The sequence below is a fragment of the Gopherus flavomarginatus genome, chromosome 24, assembly GCF_025201925.1.
Source record: "Gopherus flavomarginatus isolate rGopFla2 chromosome 24, rGopFla2.mat.asm, whole genome shotgun sequence".
NCBI lineage: Eukaryota > Metazoa > Chordata > Testudines > Testudinidae > Gopherus > Gopherus flavomarginatus.
In genome coordinates this window covers 13784528-13811376 of record NC_066640.1, presented here as the reverse complement: position 1 = coordinate 13811376, position 26849 = coordinate 13784528, and the positions used below count along the sequence as shown (strand labels likewise).

The window sequence follows — 26849 nt, the reverse complement described above, 5'->3', positions numbered from 1 at the left end:
GACCCCTCTCTTGTTGCTCTTTCAGTAACTCTATTGTCCTGGGCTCCTTTCCTAGTGGGAGCTGCTGTTTTACCGACCCTTTCCAGCTGGAGGTGCTGTCCCCTGCTGATGCTAGGCTGCCTTTCTGCTGTGGTAAATGAAGCTTGTCCTTTGAGTGCATGGTAAAGCCTGGATCCTACAGACACTTATGCACATGCTTAATTTCACCCTCCACGCTTTAGGCACTGAGAGTGGAGATCTCTGACCGTGTTCGGCCCATAGCCTCGCTGATGGAGTTGCTGACGGCTGTGCTGATTCTGAGTGCTCCAAATGCTGTGGCTACAGCCTGCTGCTTCTCTCGGAGCCAGGGCGGGGACCGCAGGAAGAGCCTTGTTCAAGGTCAGAGAGGATGGGTTAACGTCCTGAACTTTAAGCATGGGAACAATAGCTTTGGCGCAGCTTGCCTGTCTGACGGCAAAGCACACATGCACTGGACTGAGCTGGGTGAAACTCTCACCCTGTGCAAGGGGCCAGCGCACAGGCCAGGCTCCAGGAACTGTTCACAGCCACAGGGAGGTTGTCAGATCTCAGCTGTCCAGGCAGCAGCTTCTTTGTTAATTCACCTCCCATCCGTATGGGAGAGACTTTTCTTAGTGACATGCTCTGTGTTGTGGCGATTGGGGTCCCCTTCCTTGACAGGAGCAAATCCCCATCTACGCCTCTTCCCCAGGAAGCAGCCTGATTCCTTAGACTCTAGTAGCTGGAGCTTTGCCTAGTTCTAAATGATCCACCCCATGCTTTGGAGGAGGCTTATTCCAGGTGGAAGAGATCTCGCTAGGCCCCAGGGCACTGGAACAATCAGTGAGCTGTCCTGGGGCCATTGCCTCTGGGGGGAGGGACTTGGGGAAGGACCCCCCCCTCTTCCAAGGATCTGCTGGGGAAGGAGTGGTCTTCTCTGCAGAGCCAGAAGCCCATCCTGTCCACTGCTGCTCCCTCCTGCAAGCAGGGCTGCAGGCCCCCAGAGACCGTTGGGGAGCAGCTGCAGAGGGAAGGAAGACGGCTGGGAGCTGCGTTTTACAAGGAGCTCGGTGAGTGGCCCTGCCAGCTGCCTGGCTGGATTGTGGGGAACATCGTGCTTCAGGGTGGCTGTGTGGCTCAGGAAGGGATATGGAGGGTTGCACCAGGCTGGGTGCATTGTGGGTGGTGGCAACAAGATGGCTACCTTCACCAGCTGATCAAGGGCCCTTTCCAGGCGGCTTCCCTCTGGCTATGCAGGTGCCTTGGAGGCTAGAACTCAGCTGAGGAAATGGCCATTGGTCTCTTCCCAGCAAACCGTGCCCAGACCTCAAGAGTGGGTCTGAATGGTGGGGGATGTAGGCACCTTTAGGGGTATAACTGACCCCGCTGATCTCTCCTGACCTTACCGCCAGCCATGGCTGTACTGGACCTATCCCAGAGCACAGCCACCCCTGTGGCCTGGGGCCGGCTGCTGTCCCTCACGCTGGTGTGTCAATCAGGAGTGACTCCACTACGGCCGAAGGGGTGATGCTGGTGTAAGGACGAGCAGGGCCGGTCTCCCTTGTCCCTGGGAACTGCTCTGTGCAGGGCAGTTTGGAATTTGCCGAGCTCCCACCTTAGTGCTCATGGGGGTGAAGCCAACCCCGGGCTGAGTGCTCCGGCTCTCCCCACCTCTGTGGCCGGTGGGGAACGGTGCGCAGTGATGCAGGCTTCTCTCCAAGTGCCACTTCGTGCCTGTCTCTGTGGATAGGGGAAGCCCAGTTCTAGCGGCTTGGCTGGCCCTCAGCCCCTCTGCCCAGTCCCAGTCGGTTCCACTTGTGATGGCAGGACAGCCCTGAGACCTGCCAGCTCGTTCCACCCCAGAGTGTCACCCCAGTTCCCTCGGGTGAGCGTGACTCAACCTGGGGCACTCGCTATCCAAGGAGCAAACCCAGCCGCGGGACTTGTTGAAGCTGCTTGATGGCCATGTGGGCTGGAAGGGGTTAACCAATTCCCCGCTCCCCATTGGGCGAAGGAGATTTCGCTTGTTCCTCCAACCAATCGTCCTCTTTCCCTGCAGCAGCTGCTGTCTCATGACTGGCTCTGTCTCCTGGAAGGTGGCTCTGCTCTGAAGCCATAAAGAAGAGGGGCAGAGAGAAGCAGCAGCAGTGCAGGGAGCTCCAGCTGCTGGGAGCCGAGGCAGAGAGGGGGCAGCTGTACCCCCTGCCCCACGCTGAGCCAGGGAAAATGAGCTGCCCGTCCACGCAGAGCGGGGAGCAGATCGAGCCACTCAGATACCTCAGGTGAGTGGAGCTGCAAGTGGGAGAGCAGCTCGGCTACAGGGGAAGGGTCTCGTGCTAGTGCTCTTGGCACTGTGGGACCAGAGGGTGCTCCAGTGGGAGCCCATGGGAGGGGACAGGAGCCCCTGGCAGCTGGGAGCCTGCAGCTCCATCGCTGATGCAGAGTGGATTAGGATGGGCAGGGAAAGTTTCTGCATGAGCAGGGGTGGCTGGAGCAGGTGCCCATGCTGCTGGTTGGCTGCCCGCACCCCTTTCTTGCTATCGCTGAGCTTGGTTTAGGAAGCTGAATTCCCCGTCTGGTTCTGCAGGGCACGGGAGGCTGGATGTGGGCAGAGCGAGTGCAGCCTGGGCTAGCTTGCAAGGGAGCGGGCAGGGCACAGCAGAGTTGCTGACCCAAAGAGGGGTTGGAGCCCTAGGGATGTTGGAGGGTTTGTTCCTGGACAGAAAAGAGAAAGTGCCACCCTTCTCAGGCATGGGCAGGGAATGGGCTTGCCGCAGCCCTGCCACCCTGCCCACTAGAGCCCCCACTGCCATGCCCCCAGGCACTGGTGTGAGGTGCAAGCCGGTGTTGGGTCTTTTCCTACAGCGTCTTCCATTCAAAAGTGCTGGCAGACACTCTCCTCTGAGCCACCTGCTGTGTCCCTGCCCTTCGCCCCAGGCACTCAGGAAGCAGAGTGTCACGAGCGTGAGTGTGCTGAGCTATTTCGGGTTCCCCAAGTGAGGCAGGGCAGCCTCAGTCCATGACAGTGTGCCTGTCCTGGCCCTGAGGCTTGACGGCTGACACTGGCTGCTGTTTCTGAGCACACCCTTTCCCTGTTGTCATCGAGCTGGTCGGCGGGTGCTGGCGGCGTGTGAGCTGTGCTGTTCTCGGGTGCTAGCTCTGGGCTGAGCTGAGGGCAGACGGCACCAGTTCCGAGCGTTAGGGCTGCCTCTTGTTCAGTGAGCCCCGTGGGTACTTCAGTAGCTGGAACGAACAATTCCCACAGCTGACAGGTCCCAGGGCTGGCACGGAATCTTAATCGGCTGCACCCACTGGGGCATCCAGGGCCATCCAGCTGCCACCTTTGGCAGTGGTTTTTGTCCCTTGTCTCTGGCGCACAGGAGGTGTGGTGGCTCAGCAGGGCTGCGGGAGGTATCCAGAGCACTGGGATGGTCTGGATTAGTGCAGTCGCTGTGATCTCATTGGGGAGCCCAGAGGGGGATACCAGGGCCAAGGAGAGAAGAGACTTCCATTCTCAGTCCCTGGCGGGAGGATCGGCCAGGCCCCTCCACATTCGAGCAGAGGGGCGTCATGGAGGACGCATGAGGTACGGCCCACAGCCTCTGGGGGTGTCACCCAGCCCTGCCCCCACATGCAGAGGGGCTGTCAGCTACTCAGGCCTCCTGGCCCTTCTGGGGATGCCTCTCCTGGGAAGGTGAGAGAAATCGCGTGGCATTTGTATCAGGGACACAAAGATGCACCTCAGCCTTCATGCTGACAGGACAAGCTGATGAGAGCTGTTCCCCATGGGCCTCCCACAGGCTGACCGGGAATGGGGCACACCCCAGAGCATCATCTCAAAGCCAGGATTACCAGGATGGGCCAGCTGGCATCACCCTGCCCTGTGGGAGGACCCACCAGCCAAGCACTCCTGGAAATTGGACCCTGAGCCTGCCCTCTTCCACTCCCAGCTCCTGGGAGCCGAGTTGTCCTGGAACTGGAATATCTCCAGCTGGGCCAGGGCCCTGCTTAGATACCCGCTGCACACCTCCTGGGTGACTCCTGCAGGCTGGCCAGGGGCAGGTTGGGGGACCTGCTGTGTGCTGGGGGTCATTCCCCATCGGGGCTCATGTAGTGGGGCGGAGAGACAACGCTGTCCTGGCTCTAAACTGGGCCTGTTCTGTCTGCTAGGGTGGGGCCGCTTTCTCCTGAGAGGGGCCCTGAACGCTACTCCATCCACCCAGGCCAGTGGCTCCTGCCTGGCCTGGGGCCAGATGCTCGAGGAGGAGGGTAACTTCCCCCTACAGAGGCTGCGGCTTGGGAAGAAGAATCCAGTATCCCTGCAGCAGGCGGGGTTGGGGGAGCGCTGGCTGTGTCCTCTCCAGACATGGCTGCACAGGGAGGGTTGAATTGGCCAAGCCCTTGCGTGTGGGGCTGCAGGGACGAGGACCTGGGAACCCTTGTCAGGGTGGGCTCGGCCCTTAGGAAAACTCTGGACCTGCAGCTGCCTCTTCAGCCTCCTCAGCCAGCGGGGGCAAGTGGCACCCTAGGAATGTGGGTGGAGGGGGAAGTTTCCATGGTGCTAGCAGCACAGAACAAGTGAGAGGAGATGTGGAAAGGGTGGAGGCAGTGTGTCCTAGTGGTTAGGGCTGCTGGCCAGAGGTTCTATTACCAGTTTTGTTAGTGACCTGTTGGGTGACCCTGAGCATGTTCCTGCCTCGCCTGGTGCCTCAGTTTCCCCTCCCACTCTGTCTTTTCAGACGGTGAGCTCTCTAGGACAGAGACTGCTGCTCGCTGTCTGTGCAGCGCCTGGCATAGCAGGGCCCTGATCTCAGCTGGGGAGACTGTAATACAAATACTAGATAGCAGCCTAGGCTGATGGCACATAGGGCCTTCCCGGCAGTCTCCAACCACCTGCTCCATCAGTATTGTCATCAGTCTGCTCCATCAGCTGCTAACTGGTGTTTCCGAAGAATGCAGCTTCCACCCATAATGCTGCATCTCTGCCTGCGCAGACATGCGGCCAGCGAGGGTACGAACTTCACCGCACATCCCCTCACCAGCTGTTAGCTGCCTCACATGGATTCCAGGTAGCACTGAGTGCTGGTGGCACCTTCTCTCCTCTGGGACCCCAGGACTTCTCTTCTTCCTTGACTGATGGGCCTGGGCTGGCCTTGCTAGTAGATGGAACAGCTCCGGGAACTGTCCAAGGTACAGAGGAAGTTGTGGGGGAGCTAGGGCGGATGCAGAGCCACTCAGCAGCCATTTGCAGATGCTCTGCTCCTGCTATGGGTGTGATCGGGTGCAAAGGTCCCTTTAGTGCCAGGTTGGGCCCCACCCCTCCAGTGGTACTGAGCTCCTGGCTGAGGCACATTGGGGCTGAGCAGGCTCCTGGCAGGTGCAGTGCAGGGAAAGTCTCTCCCCACACATCAGGGCTTCTCCAGGCGTGAGCACATGGCGACCCAGCCTGGGGTGATGATACAATGAGCATCTTCAGCAGTCGCTCCCGCTCCTTGCAGCTCTGTTCTCCTGAGGCCCCTGGCACCAGGACATTGGCAGGGTAGAGCTGTGCGATTAATCAGGCTGGATCTAATCAACAGGACCAGGTCATAATTACCATGTGTTCTTGGGCTCCCTCTCTGCTCTGTGCCTAGTTGAAATGTTTCTGCATTATAAACAAAGCTCTTTGCCAGCCTCCTGTGAGTGCAAAAGTAGGGAGCTCTAGGTGGGGAATGGGGTCCCCAGAGTGGGAGTAGCGGGGACTGTGGGTCAGGATCGAAAAGCTATTTAATGCTGTTAGTGGTGTGAGAGGCTTAGGCCAGGTCAGTACTAGGGAAGATTGGCTGGAGCAGTTATTTCAGCATAGCTGTACCTGCCCATTCTCCTGGTGTAAATGACACTTATACTGGCAAAAAAAAAAGTGGGGGCTTTTGTACCCTGAGCAAAATAAGCTGTCCTTGTAAAAGTACTTCTGGGTCAGGCTCACTGGGGCTCTTGCCAGGTTAGGAATGTCACCAGTCAGCCCCCTAACCAACCGTGCTACCCCACCAAACTGTCTAGTGTTGGTTAGTTAGGAGGCTGACTGGTTTGGGGGTCTGGGCCTGGACCCCTAAGGGGTTTGCAGAGATGCTGGCTGCTGAGCCGGGAGCTCCAGCCAGGAGTGACCATGGGGGAAGTGGACGCAGAAGGTTCTGGCTGGAGACTGAATCTGTGATTGCTTACTGAACCAGAGGGCTGGGCCAGAGTCCGCACAGCTCCCCCTGCCTGAGCCAATGCCTGGGGACCGTGCTGGACCTCTGAGTTGAGCACAGGCTGGGAAGCAGCCAGGGCAGCCCCTAGCCTCTATCTGTGCCAGGAGTCAGGGACAAGGTTGACTCCATGTGGGAGCTTCTCGGCAGCTTGGCGCTGCTGCGCCGGAGGCAATGCAGCTTCCCAGATAATTGTAATGTGTTTAGCTGTAATTACAAAATTAAAAAGCGATTGAGGGAAGATGGATGGATGTGAAAGGGAGCTCGCTGTGAAAGGGAGCCCGGGCTTAGCTGAAAGAGAGACCTGCCTGTGCCTACTGCTGAGAGCTGAGGCGTTCGGGGGCCTAGGGATGGGATAGCTGGGGGGCTGCGGCTCAGGATTGAGGGTCATCTGCCTCGCCCTGAATCCTGGCGCCTGCTGCCGGTGCCCTGCGTGGTGTCACTTCCGTTCTGGTCAGTGCTCTGCGGCAGTGAGCCACCAGTCGGGTGGGGCAGAAGTGGGAATGGATTTGGGGCCGGGGGGACGACTGCTGAGCCAGCTGGGGTGTGGCTGCCAGAGCCATCCCTGCAGATGAACTGGAAGCAGGTCGGGGTATCCTCGACAGAGTCATTTGTCAGCTCTTGAGCCTCCTTCGGGTGCCGGCCATGGAGCTGCTTAAAATCTTGATGGCTTTGATCATCCCTCTGGCTGCTCCCAGGCATAGCCCTAAATGCTGCCGGCCGGGATCAATTGATGCTTGGCGTGGCCAGTTCTGCCTTGTTACGTCCCCGTCGCCGCTGGGCTCACTCGGCTGGAGACTGGGAAAATGGATAGCGCTGGCCTCTGGCGTGTCTGCACAGTGGGCAGGGGCTGCAGATTTTGTCCCTCGCACCAAGGATTTTCCTGGGGCTGATTTCCCACCATCCCCCTCCCCAGCCCTATGGGATGTTGCACCGGATATTTTAGTCTACCCTGGTGGGGACTGCCCCGCTGGCAGATGCTCTGATGTGTAGGGAGAGTGAATTTAGCCAGGCAAAAGGGCGCTTGAGAGGCCAGAAATCCCTGAGCTCCTGCCTTTGCTTTGGCCCCAATCCTCCGCCCTCCCCAACCCGTAGCCTCAGGAAAAATCACGGAGCTCCCCAGTGCCCTGGGGCTAATGCCAGCGCAAGGCCTGTTGCCCACAGCATGGCTAGTCAGCCCTGACCTCCCTCAGCCTCCTGTGGGTGGAGGAGAGGCTCAGAGCTGGAGTAGCTGCCGTTGCTACGGAAACTGCTTCCCGGGTATCCATGGATTCAGCCAGCTTGTTTGCTGGTGGGCGCCCACCCAGCTCCTTCATTGTCAATGAGGCAACAGAGATGGGCTGGCTAGTGGGGCAGGGTTCTGGGGGATGAGCTGTGAGGGGATGAACCAAGAACCCCCCCCAGCTCTTACCTTGACAGTGCCCAGGCTGCTCCCACACCTCCCCGCCCAGCAATGGGGTCAGTGTGTGTCCGGTGGGGGAGCTTGGTTTGTGATGGGGAGCACTGTGGGGCACAGGGCAGACACAGCGGGTCGTAGGGGACAGGGGTGAGGCAGATGGGAACGCCATGGGGGGCAGGGCCTGGCCGGGCAATGCCATGATGCAGTTCCCCTGTCGCCAGGGGCTGAAGGCTAAAATAGGGTTGTTTTTAAACTGATATCTTACAAACCCTGGGTATAGAATTGCAGCTCCGATCCCGCCCAATTCCCCCCCGGGCTGCCCCTGAATCCGCTCTGTGGAGGCAGCGATGGGAGAGGGGCCCTGCTTGTGCCCTTTGCATTTGTGCTGCATCCATCTCCCCCTCCCCCAAAGGCCTCCCGGCATCTGCATTTCTGGCATTACAACAGGTTCCTGCTGGGCTCTCAGACCCAGTCCTCCCTGGGGTCGCATCCAGACATCCCCCTGTCCCCCTGAGAGGATAGGGCAGCTGGGAGGGGCTGCCTGGCTGGCTGCTCTGCTTGCATGCGGTTCATCCAGGGTTAAACTGCTTTTGGTCCCTCGGGAGTCTCCATTTCCATTGCCCTTGGAAAGCCTGTTCTGGGAGCTGATTAATCATTAATATGCCCCTGGTGGCAGCTCAGCCCTTAGGCCTGTGCTCTGCTTCCAGAGGACGAGCCTGTCTCCATGTCTGTGTAAGACGGTTGCTGCTGGACTGGCAGCTGCCTCTGCACATGCAAAGCAGCCTGGCTGATGGACAGCACCTCGCTGAACCTGGCCCTGGTGCACTTTCTGCTCAGGGGATCTAGGCTGGCAAAGTGGTTTGAACCCAGAGTGAGCTGTGGCTGTGCCCATCAAGCTCCACTAGCATCAGGCGTGTTGACCCTAAGGCTTTGCACTCCTGCAGCTTGGCTGGCTGCCATCCCAGGGCAAAATGCCCCTTGGTCCAGTGCTTAGTTTGTAATGAAAGAGGTGCTGGGGCTCCAGCAAATTTTTTTTACTTCTGTAATTGATGCTGCAAACCGGGAGGTGCTGGGGCTCATCCCTGGCACAAATGAAGGACTGTCTTGGTTTGCTTTTCTGGAGCCTTTTAGCTGGGCCAGTATAATCCCATCTTCACCCCTGCTTCTCCAGAGTTGGCACAACACAGGCTAGGTGATTCCCCCCCGCTCCCTTCCGTTTCCATTGGTGTCGGCTGGAGCTGTGGCTGCTCTGCATTTCCAAAACCGTGCCTCCCTGGTGTTTAGGGGATGTTTGAATCTAGGCAACAATCATGAGTTTGTGAGATTGGCTTAAGGATTGTGAGATTTTTAAAAGAACACATGTTGGGTTCTGTTTATTTGCCTTCTGGCCTTTCAGCCTTTAGAGGCCATGTTTTCAAGCTTTTCTTTGTAACCAGGCTGGCCAGAAACTGACCATTTTGGAACTGAAAGCTCAGAATCTGGTGTGTTCACCTGAGGTTAAGAAAAACAGCAACAGTGGTGAGGATACAGCCACGTGAGCCAGCAACTCTGAAAACCCGTCATTGACTTTAAAAAAAAAAAATTCTGTTGTCCCTAAGTGTCTGGAAACCTTCTCCAGTGAAAACGGTGGCGGTTTAGATCTCTTGTCAGCCCTCCTTGAAGTGGACTGCAGTTTAGCATTTGGAATCCATCACACACACTTTCTCCCAGCCGTGTGTTTCCTTTTGCTGGGAGAAGTTACTTACACTCAAAGAACAACAGTGACCAACAGGGAGTAAATGGAGGGGTATCAATTATTAAGTGAGCGTTTTTTCCCTTGTGCTAATGAATTTCCCCAGAAGTCTTTCTCTCCCTCTCGCTCACACACCCCCTTGCTACAAAGAGTGACCTGAAAGTGCAGTTCCACCATTAACATATCCTTTGTGTCAGTTACCACAGCAACTATTAGTGGGTGTTCTTAAATTGACAGCCTTAAAAAAAAAAAAAAAAAAAACACAAAAAACCCAATGCAATGACATTAGCCGCGTTTGCACCTGCACCTCTAACTAGTTTCTCCATCTCTTCTCCAAACAGCAGTGAGGAGGATGCTAAAGGGGTTTGAAGAATCCAAACTTACGGGGAATGGGGCCTCTGGGAGGGGACTTGAATTTCCAGTTTGTTCCATTTTACATCCCCGTTGCTATTAGATTCATGCACGCAAAGCAAGGCCCATCCATGGGGGATTAGCCGTCCAAGCTGAATCTAAAATCGCTGCTCTGCTGATGGGCAGGACATTAAAACCTTGGGCCCTGAGCTACTCGGCCCTGCCCTGCAAAGGGGTTTTGGGAGGCGGGAGCTCAGCAGAATCCTGTTCAGTGGATGCTTGCTTGGGGGAATGAGTGTGTCTAGCTGGACTGCATAGCTCAGATGCTGCCCCACCAGGGCACCAAATCCCACCTGATGGTGGGACTTGTGGAGAAGGTACAAGGCTAGGACTCATGGCTTTAAGTCCCAGCCCTGCCACTGACTCCTGGCGTGACGCACAGATGCAGGGCCAGTCTCTGCCTCTAATTGCTCAGACTCTAAAAAGATCAGACAGTTGAGGCAGGGCCAGGGGATGTGCCTATCCCATGGTCCTGGGTCGTAGGGCTGCACCCTTGTCACCTGATCACGCTGCTGAGTGCTGGAGAGATGGGTGTGAAAATAGCTTGATGAAAACAGGGCCAGGCCAATAGCTGCCTGCTGAACAGACTCTACCCTGGGGCAATTTCCCTTCAAATCCAGCCCCTTCTGTGGGCACGGGCCACATTCCAGCGGCTGGCAGGGTGCGAGAGCCATTTCCTTTGGGCTAATGCTCGGGGCTAGGCCTGCAGCTTGTGGTGCTCAGGGATCAGTCAGGTCCTTGCAAGAGCAGAGCTGTGTCCAGTTTCAACTGGCTGTGTAGAACAGGAGCGTCACAGCGCCCTGTCCAGACTCACTGTCTGGGGCACTCAGCCCCCAGTGCCACAAACCCTGCCGGCGGCTCTCCTTGGCTGGTGTGTGTTACAGCCAACCATACTGCACAGCGTTTTTTGGAGCTCTCACAAGATATTTGGGGTGAGCTCTTGCACCTGGAATGGAAAGGGTAGAAATATGTTGATTTTTTTTTTCACAACCATCTTTTCTTCCGATGGTTAATTAGGCCTTGGAGTTAAATAAGTGTCATTGAAAGGAGTGGGGGAAAACGTCCATTAAGCAAAATCCCTTTCCCGGTCATTTGCCTCCCTGAAACCTAATGCTGGCAGTTACATGTCAACACTTAACTCTTTCACGCTTGCCAATGCACACAAAACACTAGAGGGTTGAATATGTTATGAAGGGCTCCATGCTATGCTGGGAGTGGCATCTCATTGTGGTGCCTCGAGTGGGTAGACCTGGAGGTGTGGGAGAACACCACCGGGTTTTTTCCCAGCCTGACCCCTCCAGCAGGAGTTAAAGGAGATGGTTCCCCTGGTTTAGAGGCAGAAAATCTTTTTTAAAGACACACAGGACTGTAATAAGGGGCTTTTGTTAAGTGTGAGTACAAACGCAGCTGCTAACAATACCCATAATGACAGGGACACTGTGCATTAATGACCAAAATAATTGCTTTTCTCCGACTGCCTTTGAAGAAGGGGGGGAAAAGAATCCGATCAACCTTTGGCAAGCAAATGCTTTGTGCAGCTCTTTTAGTGCAGATGTCCCCTCCCACCCCACCTCCCCATGCTGCTCTGACACTAATTGAAAATTGCCTTTAGCATTGACTGTATTATTTCAATGTTACATATGTGTATCTGCCTCCCATCCAGCTCCTGATGTGCAGCATCCCAAAAACATCCCATTAAACATTCACTCATCTCCTGGCTGATAGGTATCTCTGTGTTCTGCCATTCTTGAATTCCCTGTGCGAATTAAATGGAATGAGATTAATCTCTCTAGAGAGCCCAGTGCTGGGAGAGGAAATGGGAAAATGTATTTAAGAGTCTGGTAAGGAGGAGCGAGAGATAATAGCTTCTATCTAATCTACCAATCTATTTTTAGCCTTGCTCATTTTTCCTCGTTTCACAAAAATCAAATGCATTGGGCTTTCGGAATGTCTTTTGTCTAAATGATCTCGAAGCTCTTTAGAGTCAACCCTCGGTGATCCCACTTTTGTGGGTGGGAAAACTGAGGCACAGAGGCTAAGTGACTTGCCCCAGGTTAACGAGGTTGTTGTTATAATTTGTATGACAGTATCATCTAGACGCCTCAGCTGTGTTTGGGCCCCATTGTGCTAGGTGCTGTACATACATGTAAGAGAAAAGACAAGACAGACACAGGAGTGGGAGAAAGCCAGGATCAGTATCCCCGTTTTACAGGTGGGGAGCTGAAGCCCAAATCTTCAAATGATTTTCAAGGGCTCCGATTCTCCAGAGGGCTCCATCGCCACCAGGCGGAGCTATTTGGACCACTCTGGCCCAAGTGACTGTCCAAGGTCACCCAAGGGAGTCAGTGGCAGGGCTGGAAGTTAAACCAGGGGCCCCTGGGTTTCCATCTGGCTCGTCAGCTGTAAACCCCCAATCATCCTTCCCGCTGGTAGAACTGCTGCATGGCTCCGAGATGCCAGGCTGCTTCTCCGGGCACCAATGAGTTTTGCAGCACAAGTGTTTGGAACCGAAAAGGAGGGACAAATGGCTGTAAAATAAAACCCAGGGTAACAGAGTGAGGCATTGCCAGAGCTGAATGATGCCCCATCTCATCTGCTCAGCTTTAAAACACTCCCGGCTGCACTGAACTTTGGGATGTGATGAGCTGGGCACTGAGGCTGGGCTTAGGGAGGCTTGTGGATAACGGCGTCTTTTCAAGCCAGGCTTTGAGTGGCTGGGAGTGGAGGGTTCCATGCAGCTGCTTTTTGTGGCAGGGCTGTGGAGCACTTTGCCAGGACAAAGCTTTCACACCTGATACAAACCTTCAATATCCTTCCGTGTGTGTGTGCCCCGAACCTGGGATTTAGAGGAATGCCACTACGGGGCCAAGGTCTCTAGCAGGGGCTGGGCCCTGGGCTGGAATTCACTAGGGGGCACCCAAGGACTAGGAAAATGCTCTTTATTTGTTGAGCCATGCAGCAGCAGGAATCGGATGAGCCTCTGAAGGAAGAGAGATGGGAGAAGAGGCTGGGTGGAACAAGGCAGGCCTGATGCAGCCTCCTAGGGAGTGCTCTGGACTGGGCCTCGGCTGAACCGGCGTCTGGTCCTGGCTCTGCCACTGGGCTATTGGCACTGGGCTAGTCACGTTGTCTCTCCACACCTTAGTTTTCCATCTGCAAAATGGGAGCAATCTATGGATGAAAAGCACTAGCTGAGCGCTGAGGATTATGACGCTGTGATGCTTAGGCAGCATGTCCAGGAGCTTGGTGCTGTTCCCGGGGTGACCCTGGGCAAGTCACTGCCTCTCTCCATGATGCTGTTTCCCCTCCCACGCTGTGTTTCTTCAGGGCAGGGACTGTCTGACTATGGGTTGATGTGGAACCTCCCGTAACCGGACCCTGATCAATGGGGATCTCTGGATGCTACTGTAACATGCATTTGGCGATGATAATCCTCTGCTATCATGCACACTGATCTGATACCATTATGTTCAGCGGAGTTACTTCTGAATGACACCCACATTGGGCATCGCCTGTGTGACGAACTGGGAAAGTTCTTAATGTTTCTCTGAATACTGTGTTGGTGCCTCAGTGTCCCCATGGCAGTTCTTAAGTATCTGGTAGAGCAAAGGGCCAGTGCACCTAAATGCCTGGCACTCTGTCTCCTAGCAACTGATGGCCTGGGCCCCTCCTCTGCAAAGGTGCCAGCTGAAGGTGTTGGAGACAAAGGGATCAGGTGACCTCCTGGCCCGGGAAAGGGGCTGAGGAGAGAGGAGGGGTTGTTAGTCTGGAGCTGGCTGGGGTCAAGGGTGGAGGGCAGACCTGGGGGTCTGGCTCACTGCCCCCCAGAATGGACCCAGCCGAGGGGTCCGGTTCGCTGTATCTACAAGCTCTGTTTTAGACCCTGTTCCTGTCATCGAATAAACCTCTGTTTTACTGGCTGGCTGAGAGTCACGTCTGACTGCGAAGTGGGGGTGCAGAACCCGGTGGCTTCCCCAGGACCCCGCTGGGGTGGACTCGCTGTGGGAAGCGCACGGAGGGGCAGAGGATGCTAAATGCTCCAAGGAGAGACCTAGGAGGTGAAGCCGTGTGAGCTTCTTGCCCTGAACAAGTCTGCTCCACGGGAGAGGAGGCTCCCCAAAGTCCTGACTGGCTTTGTGGGGAGCAGTTCCAGAGCATCGCCCGGTGACTCCGTGACAACTGGTGGCAGCGGCGGGACGTACTGCACCCCGTGAATGGCACTGCTTGCAGTAAGTGACTGGGGAGCAGTAAAACAAAGGAGGGATAATGAGGACCAGGCGTGCTGAAGGCTCAGAGAGGGACGGTTTCAGGGGGCAGTTAACCTCTGGGAGTGTGTGACCAGCGAGAAGGACTGTTGGAGTAACAGGGTCCCCCTGAGGACTGCAGCGAGCAGTCTCAGGGGCGGAGGAGCTTGCCGCTCGACCCTGGGAGAGAGAAGGATTTTTGCAGTAGCAGGGTTCCCCTGGGGATTGCAGGAGCAGTCCCAGGGGCGGAGGAGTCTGCAGCTCGACCCTGGCAAAGAGGTGGTGATCACGAGAAGGGCTGGCACACCAGGGGTTCTTCCTGGAAACCATGGGGGAGCCAAGAGCACACAGGCCTGTGAGTCCAGAGCCACTTGGGAACGGTGAAGTGATGGTCTATCACCATCTCCTTGAGAAGGACATTATGATCCTGTGCACAAAGAGAGGGTTACGCATGGGGAAATTCACCAAGGCACAGTTAATCGTGCAGTTGGAGGAGAAGGACCGCTCTGAGGAGCAGATTCCTGGCCCAGATGGGGCTACAAGAGGATCTGAGAGCAGCTGGAGCATCAGCCAGGCATCCCCGGGAGTCTGGTCCCCAGTCAGACGAGGGTCTTCACAATTGGGTTCCCCATCAGAAGATTGGAGACAGATGGGATGGGAGCAGAGCCCGAGAGAGCGAGAGGACCGTGAGAGAAAGCAAGAGCCTGAGGAAAAGCTGCAGGAGAAGCAGCAGCAGCGTGGACTGGTGATGGTGGAGCAGAGAGACATAGGGGGCTGCCCAGGGGTCAGTGGGGAAACAAGCCTGCGGGGGCAAGACCCTGGGACAGAGAAAACTGTGGTGGTGCAGCCCCAGATGCTGAGGGACTGTGGGACCTGGGTGAAGTTCCCTGGGGTGAAGCCCCTCGCCCTGCCTATGGCCCAGATCCCTGTGCAGACCCAGGAGGGGTTGGGCTGGCTGGTAGTTGGGGTTCTCCAGGATATCGGCTGGGAGGCCCTGTTGGGGGGTGACTGTCTCCCCATGGGACAGGATCCAGGCCCTGCTCCTGTAATGGCCGAGGGTTTGAATTCAAATCCAGGGAACCAATTGGCTAGGATGGAAATGGTCAGTGAAAATGCAAATAACCTGGCTGGCAGGGGGGAGGGGCTGCTGGGCTCAGGATACCTGCCTACCTATAACCAGCCCCCTGGGGCTGAATGGGAGGGAGAGATGCTCCCCGCCCCCCTGCACACCGGAGTGGGGGCTCACGCTGGCTCTGATGCTGTGACCAGAGCAAAGAGCTCGCTGCCTGCCCCCACTGGGACAGCAAGGGCAGTGCTGAGCACGGGGGCAGCTGAGATCCCAGCTGAGTGGGGGGACACCCAGGCAGGGCAGGTCAGCTGCCAAACAGGTTTGCCTGGTCCAGACGTGCTGCTAGGAAGTGATTACACAGCAGGAAGGAAGCTACCAGGGACAGGGCTCAGGGGGGCTGTGACCCCTGGCCCAGCCAGCGAAAGGGAGCAGGTCCCACTCCCTGCCCCAGCCGCTAAATCCCAGACCGAGCTGCAGAGGGATCCCTCCTTGAAGAAGCTGAGGGAACTTGCTGGCCACAGCACTGCAAACCCCCTTGGGGAAGGCTGCAGGGACAGAGCCCTGCAGGAGAAGGGATTCCTGTACCGGGAATGGGCTCCCAAAGGGGAAGTAGAACTGGGGGTAATCGGGAGGCAGCTGGTGGTGCCCCAGGAATCCACAGGGTTCTTCCCGTTCGAGCTGCTGGATGGGAGGAGAGTGAGGGGACCCCTGAACCTGAAGAGGGAGGATTGGATGAAGAAGGGGGAAGACCCCCGGGGGGATCTCTTCCCTGAGGTGGGAGACAATCTCCCCATCAGGTGTTTCCCATTCAGAGTCACTGGGAAAGCAGCCCAGAACCTGGAGAGAGAGGTCTAAAACATGCTGGCTTTACATGGGATCCAGCCGTTTTACAGCCCATGGGCCTCACCCGTGGGGCTGATCCCCAAGGGAAACAGGATAATCTGGTTTTATGGGGGCTATCAGAAGCTTAAAGCCATCACAGTGTCCGATGCCGACCCCATGCCTAGGCCTGGGGAGATTCTAGACAAGCAGAGGGCGATGAAAAACTTGGCCCTGGCAGACACTGATAACATGTGCATCTTTAGCCAGATCTGGGAGGAACAGGTGTCCCAGGTGAAGAGGGGGCTGGGCTGCCTCAAGGAGGTGGGACTGACATTAAAAGCTGGAAAGTGTAAGGGGGGATGGAAGAGGTGTTGTGTCTGGGCCACAAAGTGGGAAGCGGCTGCCCAAGCCCAGAGCTGGCAAAGGCCAAAATAAGGGCTCTTAACCAAGAGAGCCCGAATCACAGACCGAAGGGCTGGGGAAAGACCCAATCCCAGCTTGAACCCCAGGGGTATTGGGGTGGCAAAGGGTGTGGGCTGCATAAACTTTCCCACCTGCGGCCTGCAAGTGCCATCAAGCACACCCGACCTAAGGGAGGGCGTGAGACTGGACTGTCCTGGCGTAACTCACACCAAGGAATGGGAGAGATGCTGGGGCATCCATGGGAACGTTGGTGGGTTCGAACTTCCCCAGGTCACTGGCTGGAGTGACCTCGCTCAGTTCGGTCTCGAAGGGGGGAGAGATGTGACGAACTGGGAAAGTTCTTAATGTTTCTCTGAATACTGTGTTGGTGCCTCAGTGTCCCCATGGCAGTTCTTAAGTATCTGGTAGAGCAAAGGGCCAGTGCACCTAAATGCCTGGCACTCTGTCTCCTAGCAACTGATGGCCTGGGCCCCTCCTCTGCAAAGGTGCCAGCTGAAGGTGTTGGAGACAAAGGGATCAGGTGACCTCCTGGCCCGGGAAAGGGGCTGAGGAGAGAGGAGGGGTTGTTAGTCTGGAGCTGGCTGGGGTCAAGGGTGGAGGGCAGACCTGGGGGTCTGGCTCACTGCCCCCCAGAATGGACCCAGCCGAGGGGTCCGGTTCGCTGTATCTACAAGCTCTGTTTTAGACCCTGTTCCTGTCATCGAATAAACCTCTGTTTTACTGGCTGGCTGAGAGTCACGTCTGACTGCGAAGTGGGGGTGCAGAACCCGGTGGCTTCCCCAGGACCCCGCTGGGGTGGACTCGCTGTGGGAAGCGCACGGAGGGGCAGAGGATGCTAAATGCTCCAAGGAGAGACCTAGGAGGTGAAGCCGTGTGAGCTTCTTGCCCTGAACAAGTCTGCTCCACGGGAGAGGAGGCTCCCCAAAGTCCTGACTGGCTTTGTGGGGAGCAGTTCCAGAGCATCGCCCGGTGACTCCGTGACAGCCTGCTTTTCTGTTACGTGATGGGGAATTTCTGCAGTTTCCTGTTCCAGAAGAATTTGGGGAATTGTGCTCGAACACCAGCTGCTGGAGGAAACCCTCTTGCCCATCTGTTGTTTTGGCTTATAATTAAATTCCAAGAAGCTATGAGTTTGGATCTGAGAAATGCCTGAATTGACTTTGAGCATCAGGTTGTTAGCAGCAAATTAACGCTGAAAGAGCACTTCCACTTTGCCCATGAAACTGTGTTATTACTGTTACCCCTGGGTACCATCTAGTCTAACAACAAGAATTGCCGTTACTCATGGCATCTTTCTGCAGCAATTACCGGGGCCTCAGTGCTCCGCACAATGGGGACTTAATTCCGGAATTAGGTTTTGAGCAATGAGTCGTGTCAGTAGAATACGGTGGTGGAACAGCAAAGTGCATCTGAATTGCTGCCTGTATCCTTCATTCTTTAATTGTGATTCAACCTTTGCCATTGAGGCCTGGGCTCCAGGAAACCAGCTGAAATCAATGGAGCTGCACCAGTTCATGCCAGCTGAGAGACTGGCCCAGTAGATGCTCGTTTATTAGACCACACTATAGGAAATCACATCAACACGCGTAGGGAAGGGATTTAAGAAACTCATTTCAACTTGGCTGTCCCAAATTCATCAAGCAAATCTGTATCCAGGGATGAGCTGCAGTGAAAGCCACTAATTTTATGCACAAACTCAATGAGGAGTGCAGCATGTCAATTAGTCTCTTGTGTGCGATAATTAGCTCATCCTACGGCATCACTAACATTTTGTTAGGGGACGTGGTCACTAGAGCTCTGATCACGCTCGTGGCAACTTCCAGCTTTCTCTTGGTTTCAAACACGATTTTGTGACCATCATTCACTTCTCAGCCAGCTGGCCCAATAATTCAAAGTGCGCCGATCTTTGCAATAAGGTTCCAGCTTCAGACATGGGGGAGTGTGTGTGTGTCTGTCTGTCTGTGTGTGGTTAGGATTGTCGACAAAGTTCTTTGACGCAGATGCTCTCTTCTTGTGCCCTAAGATATGCTCAGCGCAGCTCAGCCCTGCTTCTCATGGTGCGTCTGTGGAAGTTCCAGCCCATCACTGGCTGGCCGTGGTCTCCAAGGGACCTTACATCAGCTGTGAATTTGAGTCATTCAGGGGCACGCTGCCCCACGCTTCCAGCTCCCTACACCAAGTGAGGGGGCAGCTGGCCAAGGAACCAACTACACCACTTGATGCCTGTATGCCTGAGTGCCGCAAAGTGGCTGGAGAAGAGGGAGAGACTCTGGACCTTCAGAGGCTATTCAGAGTTGACCCTAACTCAGGGCTGCAGTTCACTTTGTGCTCTGCCAGAAAATAGGCAATGGGCGGATGGCGAGTTTTGTTGCCTGCTGTAACCTGCTGTGATAGAGTTTTGGACACGCCCCTCTGAACACAAGTAACGGGGTGATGTAGATTTAGATAATTTTTAAACTTAAAAAAAAAGGCCTTTACGCTGACTTGGATGGGTGAGTCTCAAAGAGAACAGAGGATTTGGACTCAGCCATCTGGATGCATAAATCCCTGCCTGGTATCGGAACATTTGAGAACCTGCAGATGGATTTCGTTCTAAAACGGAGTCCACTTACGTTAGGGGCTGCTACAAATCATAAGTAACAAAAACCTGTGCCCCATGGCTGATGTATTACAGGGTGCGGTACCACTTGTTGCCACGAGGGGGGAGGGTCCGGGTGGAGGGCGAAATACAGCGATTTGCCTATTTCAGTTTAGCTCCAGGGAGGGAGACCATGGCGCTGACCCCTTTGTGGCTTCTCAGGCTGCTGGCGCACTCTGATCACCAGCCACTGCAGCGCCGTTTTGCCCCGGCTCTGGTGGTGGCCATGACCAGGGCGTTGCTGTGGCCGTGCTTGGTAGCTGTATTTGAGAACAGGACGGATTCCTGTCCAAATCTGAAAGACGCACGCAGCCCTAATCAATCTCCGAGCAGCTGCCTCAGGAGAATGGGGGCAGCCTCCGATCTCGACCGCCATCATTCAGTGGCTCCAGAGCACAGGTGGAGCCAGGCCAAAACAGCCAGGTGTTTGCGGTCGCTGAAGATCCGCTGTGTGGTTTAGCCGGCTGTGCTGGCAGCGAGGGTCCATGCGCTGGGCTCCTGGCTCGGTTCGGCGCGTGTGCAGAGGCTGCAGCTGGCTATTTTAGTGCTGATTAAACAGATGGTGGAAATGTCACGACCGGGCCCTTTCTACTCGACAGCAGCAGCTCGCAGCGGAGGCACATGGGGACAAAACCTATTTCAAAGGACTGGGATCAGCTCAGCCTCGCAGACATTTTGTCAAATAACAAAACTTACAGTGAACTTAATGATCTAGAAAACCACTGATGCTAGGGGAAGGGGCGACGGTGGGGCTCGTACCTCCAGATCAGGGAGTGTGCACCTCCTTAGCTCTGCAACGAGCAGGGCCGGCTCCAGGCACCAGCAGTCCAAGCTGGTGCTTGGGGCAGCAATCTGCAAGGGGCGGCAGTCCCTGCTGTTTTGCCCCCAAGCAGCACGCCAAATTGCCCTCACGGACGGCGGGGGCAGTCCGTGTGCCCTTAGGGCGGCACGCACATTTCCGCAGCGGCAGCAATTCGGCAGCAGCTTCTATGTTTAGCTGAAGCCTCTGTGGACAGCTAAACATAGACGCTGCCATCGCCGTGGAAACACAGGTGCCGCCCTAAGGGCACACGGATTGCCCCCTCCATCCACGGCGGCAATTCGGCTCACTGCTTGGGGTGGCGAAAACTGTAGAGCCAGCCCTGGCAACGAGCATCAGCAGGCTCAAAATCTGCTGCCCATTGCCTAGGCTTTAGAGGGGGCAGAGCCACAGGGTGTGAGCCCAGGGTACATTAGACGCTGCTTTCAACAGGGGTTTGGGCCACAGGAAACTTTTGGGCCAGGGTGGAAACTAAAACCAGGTCAGAACAAATCCTCCAGCTCCAAACCCACCAAATTCCCAAGCATCCGAGAAAATAGCTTGGGAAGTTTCCAAAGGCCCCCGTGTTTGCGGCTCCGTGATTCTGCCCATTTTCCAAGTGAGTCTGGCCACCGAGAGCACATTACCGCCCTGTGCTTTGCCGGCTTTCTCTGCGCAGCAGGGGCAGGCGAGATCCTGGTCTAGGAGGGCTGGCAGATGGCTGCATCACAGAGCTCTTCTCCTAGGCACCGTCACGGCCCGTGGAATAAACTGGAGAGCTCTTGCAATCGATCCCGAAGGAGTGGTCGGGTTCCTGCCCCAGGCATGCTGGGATGAAACCCAAGGCCTGTGAAATTCCCCACCTCCCTGTTGTCTGAGCCCAGGTTTGGTGACCCTCAGAACAGAGTTTAAGCCAGGCAGCTGGGGGAAAGGCCCGGGATCTGCATGAACAGAAATGCATACCCTCAGTTCACCTGGGCGTGGGTGAGATGCTGCCCTGGCCTCAGCTGTTTGGCCCTTCTGAGCACGGACCCTCCCCACGCCAGGGAGCTGGGACGGTGTCATCAGCTTCAGGGACGGCAGCTTGTGGGCAATAAGGCACCTGCTTGGGACACTAGAGCCCTGGGTGCAATTCCCAGCTGTGCCACTGGCTTCGTGCGGGATCTTGGATCAGTCGCTCAGTTTGGATAACGACCCTTCCTTGGTCAGCCTGGGCTAAGTTGCAAACTCTTTGGGGCAGGGGCTGTTGCAATGGGCCTCTGATCTCAGACCGCACCTCTAGGGGCTACTGTCCTGTGAATCATCACCATAAACCCAACCTGCTGGAGCTGGAGCTCAGAGACCCCCGGGCACTTTCCAGCAGTGAGGTTGGGCCTATTTCAGTTTCTAACCCAGCGGAATCAGCTGGGCCTTGGCGTCCAGTGGCCTCGCACCACCGGTAACACACAATGCAGGACATGCAGAATATAGAATTCTGGGCTGTTTGGGGTGGCCTTGGATGTACATTAAGTGCTATGGGCTATATTTAAATAACAGGTCTGGAAGCTGACTGAAGGCAAGGACATTTCACACTGAAGCTGCGTCCCTTGCGCCTGTTTTTCCAGTTGCCTAATAAACTGAGTTTGTGATTTTAATTGGGAGACAATTTTGGGCTCGTGGTTTGAGCAGGAGGCTGAGTGCTAGGATGGCGAGGGGTTCGAATCTTGGTTCTTCTGCTCAGTGGTGCCTGCTGCCATACGCACATTACGCACAGTGCATATCACTGGCATGGATGCTGCTGATGTGGGGGAGAGGGCTGCCCAGAGCAGTTTGCCCCAGCTGCCTTGTTTGAATGGGTCCCCAAACTAAGCGGCATAACTGGCGTTGAGGGGTCACAGCTCTGCTCAGGTTTGGGCCGATGGCTCCTTGATGGAGGGGCTGCTGGGTGGTATTGGAACACCCAGAGCGGGGAGCCCTCCTGGTGGACCAGAGCCAAGCCGCTGCTGCGGTGAAAAAGTTCTGGGGGTGCCCTTTCTGCTACTAACAACATCTGTGGCTTTAAGATGCCTTTTCTGTCTCTGTTTCCCCATTGATAAAGCAGGGATCGTACCTGGCTATTTCACAGGGGAGTTGTATGGCTTGTAAAATGCTTTGCAAGTGGAAAGTGCTGAGTATTAGCAATGTATGTGAATGGTGGCTGATATACACAGATCACCCACCACAGTGAGGCAGCCACCTCTGGGAATGGGTGGTGGCAGCTGTTTAACAGAAATAGATACATATATTTTAAAACTCCTGGATGGCTTCATGATTCCCTGTTGCTTTGCATACTGTGTGCCATTGACCCCCGTGCAAAGTGAGCGTGAAATACTACCAGCTCAGAATGGTAACAGTTCCCACACTCACTCTGTGCTGGGACAGTGACATGCAGCGTGCATGGTAGTGAGGAATTGGATCCTCAGTGTAAATGGATACAACTCCACCCACTTCTCAGATTGCCCCAAATCTCACTTTGACAGTGACCCCAGGGTCCCGATGCCTTGTCCCCAAAGAACCCAGTCTTGTGGCCATCACAGCAAATTGGATTTCCCATTTACCTTTGATAACAAATGAAATGGCATTGTCCTGAAGACAGCACATGATTTTCTCTTCCTTCAGTCAAGTGACCCAACAGATGGGAACAATCATTGTCCACTTCCAAAGCCAGCATTTTGGGATCACTAGTGAATGAAAAAGTGATGCATTGTTTAGCTTTTTGTAACATACAGATTCCTCGGCGTGTGGTTTCCCTTAGCGTGTTCTCCAGCGACTGTACCACACGCAGGTGGCCGGGGCCGGGTGCAGAGAAAGGCCAGGTGTGCACAGCTCTGCCTTTCGATACTGCTGAGCCCAGGTTAACCCTGCCAGGTCCTTGTGGGAGCTCAAGTCCCTCCAAACGTGGATTTGGCAAATGAGCGAGGAGAGCTCGCCCAGAAGGATCCAGCGGAAGGTCTGACTTCTGAACTAGCCACAGCCGGGTGGGAGGGCAGGAAGGGGGCAATGAGGGGCAAGACTGAGGTCTGGGATATGTAGCCACTTAATAATTATTCCCTTCCTCCACCAAATACTGCCCTGTTGGGGAGGCGGGCTGGGATGTTACCCTTCACACGGGAAAGACAGCGGGGCTGGAGATTGGTTGCAAGAGGGATTCCTTTGAGCCAACTCACTAGCAGGAGCGTTTTTGCGGAGGCTGGTGCTTGGAGGGTCCCATGTCACAACACAGGCCTCGTATTCGAAGTGGCAGGCGACCAGTTGCTGGTTCAGACTCCCGTGGTAGTTCCTGGCTGATTGGCATGTCCCAAAAGCCGGTCACGTGGGGCGGAGCCTAAGCATAGACCCAGGAGCCTGGCTGTGGGCAGCCGCTTTGGAAAGGCTCGGCCTGAGCATGCACGTGCAGTGTGGGGGATACCACCAACATCCTCACAGCCCCTCTGCCTCTTGCCTTGCAGCCGCTTGGAGGCAGAAGCCATCGAGAAGGAGCTGTTGGAAGATTACAAATTTGGTCGGCAGCAGCTGATTGAGATCTGGGGACACGCCAGCGCCATGGCTGTGACCAAGGTAAGAGCAGCGCTGTGCCAAGAGGGAGCATGCCAGGATTTAGAGAAGGGTGCTCTCCCCTCGGAGCTCTGGGGATTGTTACTCGGAGGGGCCAGGGGCTTGGCTGGCATGCGAGTGTGCTCCCCGGGATGTTATCGAATGTGCTTCCTTTTCCTGTGGTCTCTTTCCCTCTTCCAGCCTGGGTTTTCTGTTAGCTTCCCCATTCCGGACCAAATGCCAAGTGCAGTTTGTTGGAGGCAGAGAAACATCTGGGAGACAGCCACCAGTTTGGCCAACAAAGCACAGATTGCACCAGGGACCTCCAGAGCTGAGAGCACAAGTCTCGACAGGCCTGGTGTGGCACAGCCTTCTCCCACTGCCAGGGGGAACTTGCTAGTGATTTTCTTCCAGCAAAGCATGCTGGGAATGGGAGGAGTCAGAGGCCCTATAATAGTCCGGCTTCTTCTCCCTGCTGAGTTAGTGTGGAGCGAGCAGGGCAGGAGGCACTGTCTGAAGGTTTTACGGCCTATTGGAGATGTACTTATTGGCTGGAGAAAGCCTTCTCGCTCTTTCCAAGAGGTTTTGGGGAAGTCACTGAGCACTTTGGGGGACTGGATTCTGGGTAACTACACAGCAACCTAGTCCAATGGTGGCTTTTTCTTTGCACTTCTTTATCCTACGGCTTCTAAGGTGAGCAGGGCATCCTGACCCAGGACTGTGGGAAACGATGGGCCAGTGCCGTATATTGGAGATCTCCTCTCCTATACACACCTGCTACCTAGTGAGCAACAGGACAAAACTAACAAGTGGGTCAAACCTGCCTGGACGAAGTCATTCAATAGCGTGTGACACATCCTGCGGTTTGGCACTTGTCAAGGCATTATGGGCTTTGCAGAGACACGATGTAGAAGATTTATAGAGCACATCACTGTTGATGGAGTGTAACATCTGTCAATATACCGTAGCATCTAGCATCGTCACATGCATCTGCAGCAGGTAGTCTTGCCCTGGAGTGCTTAAGAATGATTATTGTGCGTAAAGGACTTATAGCTATATTGCGCCATTCATCCTGAAGGACACCAGAATGCATTACAAATGTATATACAGGCATTGCTTTGCCAGGCACTGAAATGCACCCGCCTCTGGGGTGGGGCATGGCAGCTGTTTAGTATCCACATAGCATCTGAAGGGCCAATTCCTCATCTGTCACTCCACTGATGCCAATGGAGCTAGACTGATTTACACCAACTAGGGATCTGGCTGGAAGGAAGGAATCTTCCCATTTAAAGAGTGGGCTGGGCAGAGAGGCGTGGGAGTTAAGGAGACAGAATGCAATGATCCAAACTGAAACTCTACCAGGACACAGAGTGTGATGCCTCTAGCCCTAGCGCACCTGAAAGGGTTTGAGTAGTTATTAATGGCTCAGAGAGTAGTTATTAATGGCTCCCAATCCTGCTGGAAAGGTATAACAAGTGGGGTTCCACAGGGGTCTGTTTTGGGACCGGCTCTGTTCAATATCTTCATCAACGATTTAGATGTTGGCATAGAAAGTACGCTTATTAAGTTTGCAGACGATACCAAACTGGGAGGGATTGCAACTGCTTTGGAGGACAGGGTCAAAATTCAAAATGATCTGGACAAATTGGAGAAATGGTCTGAGGTAAACAGGATGAAGTTCAATAAAGATAAATGCAAAGTGCTCCACTTAGGAAGGAACAATCAGTTTCACACATACAGAATGGGAAGAGACTGTCTAGGAAGGAGTATGGCAGAAAGAGATCTAGGGGTCATAGTGGACCACAAGCTAAATATGAGTCAACAGTGTGATACTGTTGCAAAAAAAGCAAACGTGATTCTGGGATGCATTAACAGGTGTGTTGTAAACAAGACACGAGAAGTCATTCTTCCGCTTTACTCTGCACTGGTTAGGCCTCAACTGGAGTATTGTGTCCAGTTCTGGGCACCGCATTTCAAGGAAGATGTGGAGAAATTAGAGAGGGTCCAGAGAAAAGCAACAAGAATGATTTAAAGATCTTGAGAACATGACCTATGAAGGAAGGCTGAAACAATTGGGTTTGTTTAGTTTGGAAAAGAGAAGACTGAAAGGGGACATGATAGCAGTTTTCAGGTATCTAAAAGGGTGTCATCAGGAGGAGGGAAAAAACTTGTTCACCTTAGCCTCTAATGATAGAACAAGAAGCAATGGGCTTAAACTGCAGCAAGGAAGATTTACGTTGGACATTAGGAAAAAGTTCCTAACTGTCAGGGTAGTTAAACACTGGAATAGATTGCCTAGGGAAGTTGTGGAATCTCCATCTCTGGAGATATTTAAGAGTAGGTTAGATAAATGTCTATTAGGGATGGTCTAGACAGTATTTGGTCCCGCTGTGAGGGCAGGGGACTGGACTCGACGACCTCTCGAGGTCCCTTCCAGTTCTAGAGTCTGAGTCTAAGAGTCAACAGATGTCTAGCAGCTAACAGCTGGTTAGTAGAATAAACCCAGTCTGCAGACAGCTGTTTTGTTGCTGGTTCCCGGCTTCCCTAAGGGATGCGAAGTGCAAAGCTACCGAAAGGTATGTGTGTAGGTGGGTGAGTCAGCTCCACTCCTAACTACTGCAGCAGAAACTTCTGTTCCGTGAGACGCTGCTGCTTTTCACTTTGGATCGTCAGCCAAACTGTCACAAGCCCCCACGTCAGCATCGGTTCAGTCTTTGATTCCTGCTTTCACTTGAACATAGCAAAAGCCGAGTCCGGGTGCAGGCTGGCCTTTGCTGGAACAGATTTTAATGCAGAAGCTAAATGTCAGCTCATAAATATTTAGCTCAAGATATTTCCACAGCAAATTTGCTCAGCAGGGGCTGAGACAGAGTTCGACGTGAGAAGGTAACAAGAAGGGAGCTTGATTCTCATTCACGCCCAGGCCCTTTGCGCTGCCAATGTGGTGCAAGGAGTCTTAGTGGAAATAGAAGAAGGTTCCTATTTCCTTAACAAAGATGGAGCCAGATTGGATGGTGATGTAAGCAGTGGGGAAAGTTCTGTGTGGGTGTAAGCTGATCAGAAACCAGCTGAGCATGGTAAAGTGGGGTAATGAGCACCCATCGTGCATGCGATGGGTGTGTGCAGTTGGGAGTGCAGGAGCTTGGGAAAGCAGCCCCCTCACTCTCCCCGAGTGCAATGCAGAGCAATCCTGTCCTCACTGGACCCTGTACCTTCCAGTCAGCCCTATGCAGTGTGTACCCTAGACCCATTTTCCAACCCCCCGGCCCCCAAATGCCAGGGCAGTGCCGCGTGAGCCATCTTAGGGATGTGCTGGCAGGACAGAGGGTCAGTCAGAGACAATGTGAACTATGCTGCTAACCCCTCTTCACTCCACTGGCAGCTTCTGACGAGGAATGGGCTTGTGCCAGCCCGGCTGCAATTCCCAGCTCTGTCCCCCCAAGCGAGGCGAGATACTGGCAGGGCATCCCTGGCGTGTGTGCGCTGCTGGGCAGACATGATGACCCGGGCTGCAGCAAATCAGTGGTGAGTCAGAC

At 54.7% G+C, this 26849-nt stretch overlaps 1 protein-coding gene across 6 annotated transcripts in view; it reads left to right on the top strand.

Moving 5' to 3' along the window:
* The first annotated feature begins 200 nt into the window (after positions 1–200).
* The window catches only part of YJEFN3 (YjeF N-terminal domain containing 3), a 51802-nt gene continuing 25153 nt past the window's right edge, over positions 201–26849 (top strand). The window contains exons 1-5 of one of the 6 annotated variants that reach the window (XM_050934099.1): positions 201–378; positions 941–1067; positions 2057–2279; positions 23229–23337; positions 23515–24000. In XM_050934099.1, the coding sequence (XP_050790056.1) occupies positions 2224–2279; positions 23229–23337; positions 23515–23958 (609 nt within the window). In that variant the 5' untranslated portion in view covers positions 201–378; positions 941–1067; positions 2057–2223 and the 3' untranslated portion in view covers positions 23959–24000. Of the gene's footprint in view, positions 379–940; positions 1068–2056; positions 2280–4736; positions 5067–23228; positions 23338–23514; positions 24001–26849 lie in introns of those variants that run through there. The other 5 variants (XM_050934098.1, XM_050934096.1, XM_050934094.1 and 2 more) reach the window with 5 other exon arrangements.